The 15435-nt window shown below is 44.2% G+C and overlaps 1 protein-coding gene across 15 annotated transcripts in view; it reads left to right on the top strand.

Moving 5' to 3' along the window:
• The window catches only part of CALN1 (calneuron 1), a 428626-nt gene that overhangs the window by 282921 nt on the left and 130270 nt on the right, over nt 1-15435 (top strand). For all 15 annotated transcript variants that reach the window (XM_084880732.1, XM_084880734.1, XM_084880736.1 and 12 more), the window contains one exon: nt 5542-5654. In XM_084880732.1, the coding sequence (XP_084736858.1) occupies nt 5542-5654 (113 nt within the window). The remainder of the gene's footprint in view (nt 1-5541; nt 5655-15435) is intronic.

Below are 15435 nucleotides of genomic sequence, written 5' to 3'. Positions count from 1 at the left end.
CCTGGGCCAGCGTTGCCCCTCCCATCCAGCTTGTGCACGGTGACCTGGCTGATCTTCGGTAGGCAACACGGGTATTCTGATTCCCACTTTCCACTGTTTCTAGATCAATGGCACGCAGAGGCTTATCTTGTCCTCCTCTCTTCCCACACGAACTCTCAGTCCAGCATGAAGAGAGGGCAGTCACTGCTCCCAACCATCCCCCATCCTTCCTGGTGCCCCTGCTCTGCCCAGGCTGTTCCCCCGTCTCCCTTTGGTTTGTTGTAGCCTGGTCCTCTCCTCCTTAGAGGCTCACTGCCAAACCACTGGGAATTTCCTAACTGGAGTTTTTGCTCCCGCCTTCATGCTGCCTTAGCACAATGCTGTTAGGCCAGTCATGGCACCCGCCTGATTCTGTCCTGGTAACAGATCCCAAGCACCTGGAGGGTAAGCCTGTGCCTTACTTATCTCCTGTTGCCCACAGTCCATGGTCCACTGGCCAGCTGCCTTGCAGATGTGATTTGAATTGGATCTCAGACATCTTTTCTGTTCTTCCTCTTAACTGTGTCCTTGTTGTCCTTCAGAGCTCATCCTTTTCATTATTCTTATTTTTTTTTTTTTTGCAGTGATTTTTGTTATTTTAGCTCTTTGTGCAAGCTTCGGCTGGTTGGTTTTAATGAATGTTGCACAGTCCTGGCCCTCCTGCAGCTTCCTGCCCCAGTTCAAGTTCATTACTTTGACTTACATAGCAGCTAGACCTTAGCAGGTCAGCTTCCTGCACTTCCTGCTAAGTGGCTCATGATATTAGAAGGCTTGAGGGGGGAGAAGGAAGCCTGGTAGGGGTGAACTCTTCCATTCTTTAATTCTGCAGTTACTTGCATGTTCAAAATTGGTAAAAAAAATTTAACCCGATGACATTTTTGCAGTCACATTCTACAAAAGGGGGTGGGTCTGAGAAGATGCCCATCCTTTCCTTGGGAGCATGTGAATCCAGATTCCCTGCCAGGCCCGCACAGGCCTCCCTCATTAGACCAATGCTTTCAGGGGAAAGAGGTGTCAGACGTCCAGAAGGTTGTATAAGAGAGACCTGTGTCCGCTAAGAATTGACCATCGAAGAATTACTGAGACAGCGACTGCAGGCAAAATAGAAATTTGGGGACAAATATGTGGCTTTCAGGCAACAATCTTTTGCATTAGAACCGTGAAGGCCATCTCTCCCAATCTCCCACTGAATTCCTTCCTAAATGCCCAGATAGGACACCGTGTTAGACTCCGACACTTTGAAGAGAGATATGAACCTAAGCCAGGACTTATGCTGGGGTCCCTGATGCAGAAGCAGGGATGGTACATCAAGGTTCCAAGCTGATATGTGCTGCGTGGCCTTGAACTTGTTGCTTTTAACCTCTTTTTGCCTAAGTTTTCTCATGGGTAAATGTGGAAGGGCAGAACCTGCTCATAGTGTTGGGATAAAAATCAAACAAGATAATAAAATGTAAAGCTCTGAACTCAGTACCTGGCATAAAACAACTGTAAAACACATATCTCCTCTTTCAGTTTGTATTAGTCTTTTAAATGATTAAGACCTCTAAAGGTTGACCTGAGATGCAACAACTAGATCAGAGAGAGCAATGTAGATTTCACTTTGCCTACAAGTACCAGGCAGCCATGGCATTCCCCTGGCAGGAAATGCTGGAGTTGGGGAAAAGAAGGTTCCAGACAGGACCATGCGTGACCCAGCCTCCTTAGATGCAGCAAAAGCACAAGCAGACTGCTGGGTTTGGAATCCGAGCTCTGCTTGTTACATGAGCTTCAGCAGGCTACAAAACCTCTGTGTCTCAGTTTTCTCATCTGTAAAATGGGCTGCTGTAAGACTTGAACTAATGTAAAGAGATTTCTTTACACGGTGCCCAGCACATTGTGAATGAGTGCTTAGTAAATGTTAGATATTTCGAGCACCATCAGGCTCTCCAGACCTTACTTTGCCCTGGGAATGGTTTTCCTACAAGGGACTTGATGAAAAACCTCTCTCTGAGACTCCATTTGTCTCAGTTCTCCTGAGATGATGGAGTGAGGGGATGGGGCTGTGGGACTAGTATTCTGAGACCAGGATTGATAGCTTGTAGGGCGTTTTCCATTTCTGTTTGTTAAAATGCAAACTGCTGAAGAGAGCTTTTCCTCACATGAAGTCTGAATAGAACCTTGTGCTGTCAAATTGTGCGGTAGCAAGAGGAGCCCTCACTTATGGAAGGTCTATGGAAAATGTGCTGTGTACACAAATCCTCAGGAGTCAGAGCTGAGAAAGTCCTGAGAGAGATACAGAGATGGGGACTCTACCCCAATTTATTTCTCCTGCAGGAACCTCCCTTTGCTTGATGATAGTTAAAAAAGAGCAGTGGAATCATATTTTTACCAATAAAAAAATCCGGTGTTCCAAATGGCCTCCTCTAAGGAGCTGGAAGCAAATCCTCCATGAACTAGGCCTCTTCTCCCAGTAGCAGAAAGTCTGCACCAAGCCACCTGTTCTGCTGCACTGCAGTTGGCACTGCCCACAGCATCCTGAGCACCCTGCCCCCAGCGCTTCCCCTCTGGCCAAGGATTGAGTCAGAAAAGAGCAGTCAGCCAGTACCAGGAGAGTTTGAAGCATTGTGTCTGCTTGTCAGCTTTGGGCTTGGTGTTCTCAGCCAAAGGCACCCTCTTGAGCATTCCTTGGTGATTTGACCAGAGTTCCGTGTGGGCCCTTGAAATGCACCAATTGCATGCTGCTTTACTCCCATCACTCTGGTGGGGGGGGGGGGGATTTTGGAGAGGTGGGTGGCCTCTCCTCCTACGTGGAAGGTGGACTGTACAAAGACAATCCCATTTTCCTGGCAATGAGGAGCAGGTGTTTTGCCATGTCCTAGGGACCACTCCCCTGCAAGCCTCCCAGTTGAGAGGCAGCAGTGCCTATTACACCATGGCCAGGAGCTTGAGTGACCGTCTGGTAGACATATTTTAGTTAAGGTCTCATGACTCATGCTCTTGAAATGCTAAGCCTTTATGAACTGTTAGTCCTCGTCATGAGTGATAGAGAGTTGGGATAATGTTGGTCCATTGCTAATGGGCCCAGGGAAGGACAACCATAGTACTTGGGACATCTTCTGGTCCAGTGTTTCTTGACCTTCTTTTTAAATAGCCATCCCACCCCCAGGAGCCTTAGAACATTGGTTTCCATTGTTGCCCTACCCCCATGAAATTTTAATAGAAAGATATACTGTCTATCTGTTTATGTATGATGGTCCCAGAGGGCCACAAACCATTATAATATCTAGGATATTTTTTGTCCTCTAAGAATCACTTTAGTAAGGGAGATAGTGTCTCTATTGAAAATGGATATTTTAGTCTGAGACTCTTTGGCCCTCCAGTCCCACCTATAGTAACAGGGGTGTTTTGGGGTGAGCAGAAATAGAGGAAGATCAAATATGAGATGGATTGACTCCATAAAAGAAGCCATGGCCTTGGAGTCTACAGGAGCTGAGCAGGGCTGTTGACGGCAGGACACTGTGGACATCACTCATTCATGGGGTCACCAGGAGTCAGAGCCAATTCAGTGGCATGTAACACAACACAGAGGATTAGTGCATGTGCATAACAGGCGTGCCTGTCTGAGACTTGGAGCCACATGGAGCCAGCTCAGTGTGAATTTTAAGAAGACTGGGAATTCTCTTTCCCAGCTTCTAATTTTTCACTTTCACAAATACTAGATGATTATCTTGAGGCAAGCATCTTGGTTTTGCATTAAGATAATTTTCCTGTTTTCTTTTTTATTATTATTAAAAATAAAGTTATTATGTTAAAAAGAGCCAGCATGTTACAGCACCTTAAATACTGCCAGTCAATATCCAATATTCAGATAAGTGTACTGGAAATGCAGAAGAGAGCTTGGCTCTTCTCTGGACCTCTGCAAGGCTTGAGCAGTATTCTTGTTACAAGTATTCTCTAATTTGAAAGTCAAGATGGTAATGCATTATTGCTTGTGTTAGCTTTCTTATGATCAATGAGGGTGAAATTTTAGATCCCTTTATCTTATTGAAGGTTGAAAGATAAATTAGTTTCCTCTCAGTAGCCCACTGACTGCCCCACCCCATTTGGTGGCTAAATCTGTTCTTTCCTATTGATTTCTCATGCCTCCTTTATCTTCTAGAAAGTCTTATTTGAATTATTGACAGCTTGATGATGACATCTGTTTGGATTTTTGAAATAGGTTTTGAATGAAGGCTCTTTAAAGGCAATTGCATTCTGGGGGTGGATCAATGTCTGCACTTTGGCAAATTGTGTACAGACACTTAAGCTGCCTTCATCGCTGGGAGCCAAGATGTGGCGACCTCTTGGTGGAGACTCTCTCTTAGACGATATTTCAAGGTATCGTCCAAGCCTCAATGACTCATTAGGAATGCCACACTGATGAGTCATTGAAGCTTGGGCAATACCTTGAAGGTCAGCTTTTGTCTGCCTTGGTCAGTAGCAGCTCAGGCTTGAAAGATCCAATGGATGCTGAACTGAGCAAAGGAAGATCAAGCAAGAGACAGCATCTGTTCATTTTACAAGCACACACTGAGGGCCCACCACGGTATTGAATGTACAAAGAAGTTTCAGAGTCCAGGTAGGAGACAGGCATGCAAATCAGTGACTGAGATACAGGTGATAAGTTCTGTAAAGGATGCACATTAAGTTAGTAGGAGAGACGGAGAAAGTTTGGCCAACTCTGTCTAGTGAGCTGAGGAAGGATCAGAAAGAAAATGAAAAGGAACTATGATATTTAAGCTCCATCTTAGAGCACTGATGGTGTTCACCAGGTAAACCAATGGGGGAAAGCATCCCGGATGTACGGAGGCCTGAACCTCTGAAAAAGCAGGGCAATTTGTGCAGAGGTGGGGAGCAAAAGGTGGCAAGAGGGGCAGTGGGACTTGAATACTACCCTGAGGTGGTTTCCTTATTTTCAAAGATGAATTGATTTATAAAGCATGATCAGATGTGTTTAAGGGAAGTAAACTTGGAATTGTTTGGAGGAAAATGAGGAGTTGAGAGCGTGAGGTCAGAAAGCAATTCTAATAACATTATAATGATAACTAGGAACTTGAATCCTTGGAATCACTTTCCCACCATAGTCTTTGGAAAGGGATTAGCAGTTGGATTAATAAGAAAAATAAAACAGCCACAGGTATCTAAGAGGTGAATTCCATAAAACCTGATGACTAAATGTATTTGTAAGTGACAAAGATGAAGGGAGAGATATGAATGAAGCTGCAATTTTTATTATGTATAGTTGGGCAATTTGAGGTGCTGGTAGAGCATTTAAATAAAAATACAGACAAATAATTAGGGATATGTGGTATTGGATGTACTGATAATTACCAATAATTTATTGTATTTCTTTTGGTATTTGAAGAATGTTGCACAACTTTCAGTAATGCCTAGTTTTTTATTGAGGTCATGCTAAGGAGGAAAATATGAAGATGTTTATTTCATGAGGTACAATAGGCCAATTTCAACTACTTTTACATTTATATTTGTATCTTCTCCTTCCAGGGGATGGCCAGGTGGATTTTGATGAATTCATGACAATTCTTGGCCCGAAACTGGTGTCTTCAGAAGGCCGTGATGGTTTTCTTGGAAACACAATAGACAGCATATTCTGGCAGGTGAGTAAGATTTTTTTAAAGTTTTACTTTGACAGTAAACATATATCTGAGATAAATTGTTGATGCTGTGTTCTTGAGCACATGAAGATCTCTTCCAGGTTGGACTGACATGCATTCCTTGTAGTCTAAACTGAGGTACATATTAGATCCTCTGAACAAAGAATCAAAACTATGCTCATTTAAGGCAGGGAGGAATGAAATATCTCCCTGTTTTTTTTTTCTTATGTCAAAAAGTGTTTTACATTTTGGAGAAATAAGATTTCTCTAATTCTGATTCACAAAATCTTTTTCCTTGGCACATTTAAAAAAGACATATCAATATTATCTGAGTCCAGTTCTGTCCCTGGTTCAGGAGCCCCTTGCTGAGAAGATGTCATGGTTCTCTTGTGTGTCGGGATCTTATCAACAATCTTGTCCTTAATAGAACAGAATGGTTTGCTTAAGGATTATGTTCAGTGCTTCTCAATTTGCTCCTATTTCTGTCTTGTGAAATCTCTTAGGAAATTTCAGATATCTATCTTTGAATTACTAATGTGCTTTGAATCATTAATCTTACAATATGATTATTATTTCAAGATTATGGAATTTGGGGAATAAATTATCAATGATTATATTAAAAATAATTTGACAAGTTAAATTGATTTATTGATTAGAGATGTAAAACATCATTCAAACATGGCATGGTTTTTTAAATGTCTTGAAGGTTTCTTTTTTAAAGATATTTCTGTAACTTAGATAAGGATTGTAGTTGACATGTATTTTTTTTTAATCTGATTCTATTACCGGTCTTGCATATAACCAAAAAGTAGTAAGAACATATCACGTGCCCTGTAGTCTAACAGTCACTGTGGATTTTACAAAAAGATTAAGACACAGTCCTGGCTATTTAAGAATTTGGTTGGGGAAACACAGTTAAGAAAGAGGAAATAGCCCAGCTGGTGTGGTTCAGTAGTTAAGCCACTTGGACCCAATGCCCAAGAGGTTGCTGGTTTGATTCTCAGACTGGGCACTTGCCTGAGTTGTGGACACCATCCTCAGTGGGAGGTAATGAGTCAGTATTTCTTTCTCACCAATGTTTCTCTCTCTTTTCATATCTCTCTAAAAACCAATGAAAACATATTTTTAAAAAAGAAAGAGAAAAAAGGAAATTAATTGGTATTATGATTACTAGACTGTAATCTCCTTGAGGCCCAGAACTTCACTGTTGTTGCCCCCTTGTTGGCACATTGCACACAGCAGGTCCTCATTAACAATTTTCTTTGAAACAGAAGAATAGAAGTTCAAGAAAGGAGACAAATGTGGTCTTTAGGGGTCAGGTAAGGCTTAAGGAAATGGGGGCCCTTGTTTCAAACTGAAATATGAGGGAGATGAAGGGAGCAAAGAAAGAAAAGAGCACATTTCAGGCCTTTCAGGATGAGAGTTTGCAAAGGGGGGAGGCTCTGAGCACAGTCCATCATTGAGCATAACAAAAGTACAGTGTAAAGGGAAAGACCTCAGGACCACTGGCAGGAGGATTTAGGTCCTGAGGAAAGAAGATCTGAGGTGACTCCAAAGTTCCTAGCTGAAATTACCAGAAATAAGATCATGGAGAAAAGGAGTCTGTGTGGAATTCCAAATTGGATTTGATAACCAAGAGGGGGAAAGTCTATGCACAGTTGAAATCAGGAATGGATCACAGGCAAGAGACCGGGGCTGGACACCCTGGGATGCATCAGAGCTGGTGGCAGAGCTCAGCAGGGGAAGATGCAGGGAAGAAGATGAACAGAGAGACACAGGGCCAGTTCCTGGAGAATCCAGGGCCAGGGACAATGACATGGGGCCTCTGATATCTACTCTGCTCAGACACACCGGAAGAACACTGTCTCCCCAAACTGTGGTCATGATCAACCCTGATTCTTTCTAGAGAAGGACCTCCATGACCCTACTCACCTCGTGATGAGAAAATTTCACGTGTAACCCTTCAGGTATGACTCCATACTTGGAAGGGCAGGCAGGTAGAGTTCTCTGACAGAAATAAAAGGAAACACACAGGAGCCTGAGCAATAGTTTCCCACCTGGCCATCTTTCAACCCACGCAGGTCCACTCTGGATGTTTATCAGGAGTTCTCTCCCTGGTGCCCCTTCTCTGCTCTCCTTTATTCCCGTTTTCTACCTTTTGCCGCTGCCTTCAGGGCCCACTCCAGCCAAGGAGGATGCTGCAAGGCTTTCCCAGTTCTAGCCTTCTTCTTGGCCCCACCTTATACTCAACATGTCCAATTTAGAACTCCACAAAGACTCCTGGAGGGGAAGGACCTGCAGAAACTTAGAGCCTCACATCTTCCGGGTTCTTCATAGCAGAACTTCTATGCAGGGAGGAAATGTTTCTCTTGTAATAGCTTGATGGCCTCTACCATAATTTGGATGGGCTATTTATTATGCTCACACAGCCTCTGTGCTTTTATCTCATCAAAGACTCTCCTCCTCACCTAGGGTGGTAAATGGGATGGGAAAATGAGAGAAAAGGAGAAATTCCATTCTGGAATATTTAGACGAATTTGGGAGTGCACGCATTTGTGGCTGTGGCTTTCCTCCCTTGCTCTGGCTCACTCAGCTCAGAATTATATGACTAGCAAAGGAGAACAGACACATCAATCAATTCTCAGTCGTCAGCTGTGTTCTCCCCGCCCCCGCCATCTGTCCATTCAGAGACAGAGTGAAAAATACTACTTAAAACATCCAAAGCATCTGGTTCTTCCTGGAAAAAAGTTCATATTTTCAGCACTTGAGTGATTTGGTGATTTTTCAGGTTTAAAAGAAAGTTGTGCGCATGTGTGTATATGCCTATGTACATGTATATGTTTGCGTGGTACAGTGGTTGAGGATGGTATGGAAGAAGAGAAGCAGGAAGGCAGGTTACTGCACTGGATACCCATATATCTCAGGAGATACCAATATTCTGAAAGAAGACACGCTGACAAGGCTTCCCACCAGGGACAAAGTCAGTTTCCTGCATTAATAGACTTAATGGTACACCTGGCAGGGTGCATTAATGATGCATTTGCTGCATAATACATTACACCAAAAGCTAGTGACGTAAAATGACACTAAATACTTACTATCTCACGAGGTTCCTGTGGGTCAGGAATTTGAAAGCAGCTCACCTGGGGTGGTTCTGGCTCAGGGTCTCTCACGAGGTTGCAATCAAGATGCTGGTTGGGGCTGTGATCATCCGAAGGTTTGACTGGGATGGAGGATGTGCTTCGGGCTCCCTCATGTTGATGGCATGGTGATGCTGGCTGTTGGCGGGAGAACTCAGGTCCTTGCCACAAGGATGCCGCCTCGGTGCTGCTTGAGTGTCCTTGTGACATGGCAGCTGGCTTCCAAAAGACAACCAATCCAAGAGAGGACAAGGCAGGAGCTGTGATGTTTTTGTATGACCTAGCTTTAAAAGGCAAACTCCATGATTTTTTTTTTTTCCCAAAATTCTTTTGGTTACACAGGTCATCCCCAGACAGGGTAGTAGGACAAACTCTGAGGCAAGGATCACTGGGGCCCTGCTGGAGGCTGCCTACACAGGGTACAGACTCTGTAATTGGGCTTTAGCTTCTGACCCAAATTGCCGCCACAGCCTTCCATTTCCCCCAGACATTGGTTTCTCCCTTCCTTAGAAGAGACCTGTGACCGGGGCTGTTTTCTGTATTCTGAGAGGTGATCCTACCATGCACTGGGCTCATTTTGCTAATCCAATCTATCTGTTGGATTTCTAGCCTGAAGTGCCAAGGTAAAAATAAAATAGGATTCTGCAAAAGCAGCTACTTGTCAGTTGGTGCTAGTCCCAAAAGCGTGAGCCCCTGGCTCTTTGCAGGAAATCGGTAGCAGTGAAGACAGAATGTAATTGACTACTAAAGCAGCTTCATCCCTAAGGAAGATAGTCTGAGGGCCATGCCCCCAGAGTCTCTCTCCTTCCTCCCAGGGTGTTCAGCCCTTGGTGTGTGCATCTCACAGATCCCTGGGCAACCAATTTGGAATGTAAATGTCCTGAGCCTCCGCTGGCCACATGCAAGCTGGTTGTTACCATAGCCGGCTTACCTCACAGCTGTGCGCAATGTCCAAGACACTGTAAGTGACCTCAACATTAAAGTGTGTGGGACGCCCATCCCCAGATTTGGTCCAGACTAGGGCCTGATTGTCACACTGGCTTCTCCAAATAGCAGTCCTGCTCAGCATCCTTTCCAGCTGACCACTCCTCCCGATCTGGTGGGATAATACACATAAGGCGTAGTGTCTTTTATTCTTTGTTCATCACATTTCTGTGTGTTTTCTGAATTGCAGTGATGTACTGGGGAGGGAATGTGAAATTGTGTTTGGAGCCAGCCTTAGGATTTGATATATATTGATGGTGGAGAGGAGGAAATGCGAGGAGTAAAAGGACCTGGGACTCAGGATGGGGGAGTGGCTTTCATGCTCAGTGCTTCAGGTGGATTGTCCCTGCATGAGAAGTGGGGTCCTCAGAATCACTATAGTTCCACCATTCATTCTCATCCTACATCGTGAATCCACTTGTACCCCACAATGAGAGTCTTTGATACAGTAGGTGCCCCAAGTGGCAGAGGAGACCTCTTTTGTGGCATCCCAAGGTTCACCCGAGTCACCACAGTGGTCCTCACAGGGTCTCCTCTTTAACCTCCACCCCCGCAACACCGTTCTGCACTGAGTGTGCAGACAGTGCACAATGAGAAGGAGAATGACAAGGATCATGGGAAATCAGACAGCTCTGCCAATCCAGTGTTCAGCCTTCACTCTGTCAACCTCTTCTCTCTCTGAAGGAAATGAGTTCACACTTTGCGAGGGTTGCTGAGCTATCTCTGTGTCTTTCTGTGGGTGCTGGAAGGAGTGAGTAAAACCCCCGGGCCACAGTGACTCTGGAAATCATCAAATGGGTGCTCTAGCACTGGGCTCTTTTGCTCACATTTTTATCTTATCCATAGTCAAACACCATTCATTACTAGTGAAACTTTGCTGCTTTAGGGGCTTTGTTTTAAGGAATGAAACACATTAGTATTTACATAAATGGATCTGCTGACTGGATGGCGCTGGGTGTATGGGACTGCATCTGGGACTGGAGCTCAAGAAACAAGGAACTCATGCTGGCTCCTTGGCCTTTGTGTGTGTGCTGGAGAGCGTTGCCTAAATGACCCGAGCCTCCGCTGGCCATATGCAAGCTGATTGTTACCAGAGTTGGCTTACCTCACAGCTGTGTGCCATGTCCATGACATTGTGAGTTTCTCTAACATAAAAGTGTGTGGCCTGCTTGGCGCACTGACTTCTCTAACAGCAGACTGACACAGGATCCTTTCCAGCCGCCCACTCCTCCCCATCTGGTGGGATAATACCCAGAGCTGCGCCCAGGCTTGCCCTCTGTCTCTCCACCCAGAATTCTGTGGTCTCATGTCTTTCCTGGCTTTCCATCTCTATTATGGTTCTCGACTTTTGATTTCTGTCCCAAAGGGAGAGGTAGGCCCTGGTCCCCAGGCCATGGCTGAGATGGGCGAGGAGCTGGACTTGAAATTCTTGACTCCTAGTCAGTTGAGAGCACTTGATGTTCCGTGTTCATGATGCATGAGAGAAACACGATACGAAGCTACAGGCGCTGTGTCATCCATATCTGTTTTGCATAAAAGGACTGGAGAGAAATATGTCGGAACATCAGTGATTTTTCATGTGTGGTAGGATGATGAGTGATCATATCTCCCTGTATTTCCCAAAATCTTGACAGAGGGCATGTGTTACTTCTATAATCAGAAACAGAAAAATGCAGTCCCCAGCCAGTTAGGTATCTATGAAATATCTATAATTTTTTCATCTGTAAAACCGGAGATTACCTGTCCGATGAGGTTGGCTCTTGATAAAACTTGCAGGGAAAGCAAATTTTTAAAAAAGACAGAAGAAATCATGCTTATCCCTTTGAGGCATTTATTTGTTGCTTGGGGCCAAGACATAGAAAATACCACCTTTAGTTTTTTGTTGTTGTTTGTTTTTTGTTTGTTTGTTTGTTTTTGAAGGATAACTCACATTCCAGAAGGCAGTCTCTCCTAATAGCAGATCTGGCACCAACCGGATTGCTCTCCCCTCAATATTTTGCCAACGTGCCACTCTATCAGAGTTTTAGATCCAGAGCTGCTGCTCCTCAGTACTTAATCATCTAATGGAACCTAAACAGCTGTTAGCAGAGATGTCCATCACGAGCCCGGTTTGATTGACAGCCAGTGTTTGAATCCACAGTGTGCTTACTGCATTTGAAATATGGAGGGTGGGAAGCATTAGTGCTGGCAGGGGGGTCTCCAAGTGTGGTTCCTGAACCAGCAGCAGCATCACCCGGAACGTGTTAGCAATACAAATGCCAACCCACCCTGAAACACTGAATGAGAAACTCCAGAGGTGGGCCCAGCAGTGTGGGTTCCCTTGAGCCCTCCAGGTGGCTGATTCGCTCCCAGGTGAAATTCCAGTGACCAGGCAGGCTGACTGGTCTGATTCAGACCTTGGTAATTGGTTTACATTTTACTGTTTTACCCACATTTACGAGTGCAGTTGTTCTCTAGTCTTTATAATACGATAGGCATACTTTGGAGGTATTGCAGGTTCCATTCCAGACGCTGTAATAAAGCTAAAACGAGTTATCACAATAAAGCCAGCTGTAATTTTGTTGCCAGTGGAAGGTCTTGAGTTCAGTTTGTAAAAAGCTCAACGTTTGTCCTGGCCAGCGTGGCTCAGTTGGTTGGAGCACTGCAGGGCGCACGGAAGAATTGCAGGTTCATTCCCGATTAGGGCACAAACCCAGGCTGTGGTTTCAATCCCCGGCCAGAGTGCATACAGGAGGGTTGGGGTGAGTACATCAATATTTCTCTCTCTCTCCCTCCTCTGCCCCCCATCTCTCCCTCCCTCTCTCTCTCTAAAATCAATAAAAACATATCCTCACATGAGGATTAAAATCCCCCCCACAATGTTTGTGATGTGCAATAAAGCAAAACACAATAAAATGAGGAGGAATGCATGTATAAATTTTAACTGTTTCTAAAAGGGAAGAAATTACATTTTAATAAGTAATTTTCTAATTTGGAAATGTCTCTCTAAGCATTAAAGTAATGGAAGAACTCATAAATAAAAACCATTAAACAATCAAAGTAAAAGACTTGTTTCAGAACTAACCAACCAGAAAAACATGGCTGTGAGAGACTGAAGCATAAGTGAAGAGCATTTCTGAAGCAACGTGGAAACCTCTGAACGTGACAACAGAGAGATGGGATAAGGAACAGCATGAAATTAATGCATCTTTCAGTAAACATACTAAAGCAGTTGAACCTCACTGGAAAACTAAGAAACGTCAATTAAAATACTAATTGGATAACATTTTCCTGCTATCAGATTAGAAAAGAATAAGACATAGGATAATGCTCAGTGCTGTCAGAGAGATAAAATGTACAAACTGGTAGAAATGTAAATTGTAAAACTTCTTGGAAAGGTTCCTGGAGATACTTTGCCCCAACTTTTCAAATGTTTCAACCTGATAATTAAAAATAATTCTATGTTCAGGACTATGATTTGAAATTACTCAGAGAGGTAGAAAATACAGTTACAACGATGGGACATTGTACAGTTATTAAAAGTGCCATTTTCCCTTTGCAGTCTGTAGAGATTGACTTTCCAGCATAATTACATTGCTGTTCAACATCTATTCTATTTCCATTTATATTCATGGAGAGACAAAAACTGGAGAAAATGTAATAATGCTGACAATACTAATTATTATTGGTTGGCATAAAGGTGAATGTAATTTTTTTTCTTAATCCTTTTTATTTTCTGGAATTTCTACAATGAGACCAGATGTTCTACTCTGTTATTATTCAATGAAATTAGCAACATCTCAAATGAACAAAAATCACATTCTAAAGCAGCTGTTTTCAGTGGCAACAAAAGGTGATTAGAGTTTCTCATACATATGCTCATCGTTGTGGTCAACCAAGCACAAACTTGATCTGAGAATCTAAGAGGATGTAATCAGAAGGGCAGCCCCAGCCACCAGGAGGCAGGAGATGCTTTGGAGGCTTCTGAGTGACAGCTGCCCACCAGGAGCTGCTGTGGGAGCTGCAGGGCGCCCACGCTGGCTGCAGTGCCCACGTGCCAATCACCTTATGTCCAATTAGTATGCAGAAAACGCACACACACATTAGAGAACATCTGAATTGATTTTTATAATCAGAAACAAATGCATGTAGAGTAATTTAAAATTTTTCTTTTAAATAATTTCTTGACTGCTTCCTGTGTCTGGGGTTAGGATGTACTGACAGGTGACCTCAGCCAAGAAAATGAGAATGTCACTGGTTTCATTATCGGGGAAGCCTGGCACCAGTGGCTTAATCCGCATATCCAACGGAATCTTCCCAAGTGTCTTGTGAAGTTATTTTCTTTCTTTCGTCTACTGAAACTCAGGGTTCTAACCCACATTCTACACACTATGTGTACACTCTAGACTCTCAGGAAAGCACAGAGTTTTCATCCAAAGTAACTTAAAGAAGAAGGATGGGAGGTAGAGGAAAGATGGTTGAACTGATTCTATCAAGGGCAGAATCTTGCATTAAAGTTCAGTGGGGGGGGGGGGGGGGGCAGAGAGAGGAGCAAGGGAGCCATGAAATCTGTAGACATGTCCTGGGGTCAGCAGACACATCTTCTGAAACCCACTACACGCAGCACCCAGAGGCAGGCTTCTGAAGGGGCCAGGGGTCCCCTGGACTTCAGGGGTGGTGTTTTGGAGATACTTAAAGTAAACACATTTTATTGAGTTATGATTGACATGCAAAAAGCTGTACATATTTAATGTATAGAATTCCATGAGTTCGGAAATAAGTATACACTTGTGAAACCATTGCCACCATTATCTATACACATATTCATCTCCCAAAGTGTCCTTTACTCTCTGTATTATTATTATTCCTATTACTGTTGTTATTATTTTGTATGTGTGATAAGATCCATCCTCCTAGCAAATTTAAAGTGCACCATACTGTGCCTGGCTGGTGTGGTTCAGTGGTTGAGCATTGACCTGTGAACCAGGAGGTCAGAGTGCGATTCCTGGTCAGGGCACATGCCCCAGTTGTGGGCTTGATCCCCAGTGTGGGGTGTGCAGGAGGCAGCCGATCAGTGACTCTCACCTTTGATGTTTCTATCTCTTTCTCCCTATCTATTCCTCTCTGAAATCAATCTATATACATAAACAGCTAATATGCTAAGTGTCCCTCCTACTGACCGACCAGTTGCCCTGATGCACACTGACCACCAGGGGGCAGACGCTCAACACTGGAGCTGCCAGGCTGCAATGACTTGACAGTGGTGGTTCTCAGGTGACACACCCCGAAACCAGAGAGGAAGATTCCGGATTCCTTGCTGGGTCCAGCAATCCCACCTTTGGCCGTGGGCTATGTTGTTGCTGGGGCACTGTTGCCCCGAATCTGGTTTACTGCACACTTGTGTTTGCATTCCACACCCTGCATGACAACAACTTTGCAGAGGGCCCTCTTGCACTCCAGGACCCCTCTGGGGAGGTTGGAGAGCCGGTTTCAGCTTGATCCCTGTAGGTCAGGCCGAGGGACCCCACCTGGTGGAGGGACCCCCCTCAATCCAAATACACCGGGGGAGGAACTGAGGAGGCTGGCTCCAAGACGTGTCTGGCCCTTCTCGCCCCACCAGCCACCTTCTAATTAATTTCCTTTCAATGTGCATGAATCTGTGCACCTGGTCACTAGTAAAA

This window comes from Pipistrellus hanaki (genome assembly GCF_964339955.1).
Source record: "Pipistrellus hanaki genome assembly, chromosome: 4".
Taxonomy (NCBI): Eukaryota; Metazoa; Chordata; class Mammalia; order Chiroptera; family Vespertilionidae; genus Pipistrellus; species Pipistrellus hanaki.
This window is presented reverse-complemented; position numbering and strand designations above follow the sequence as displayed.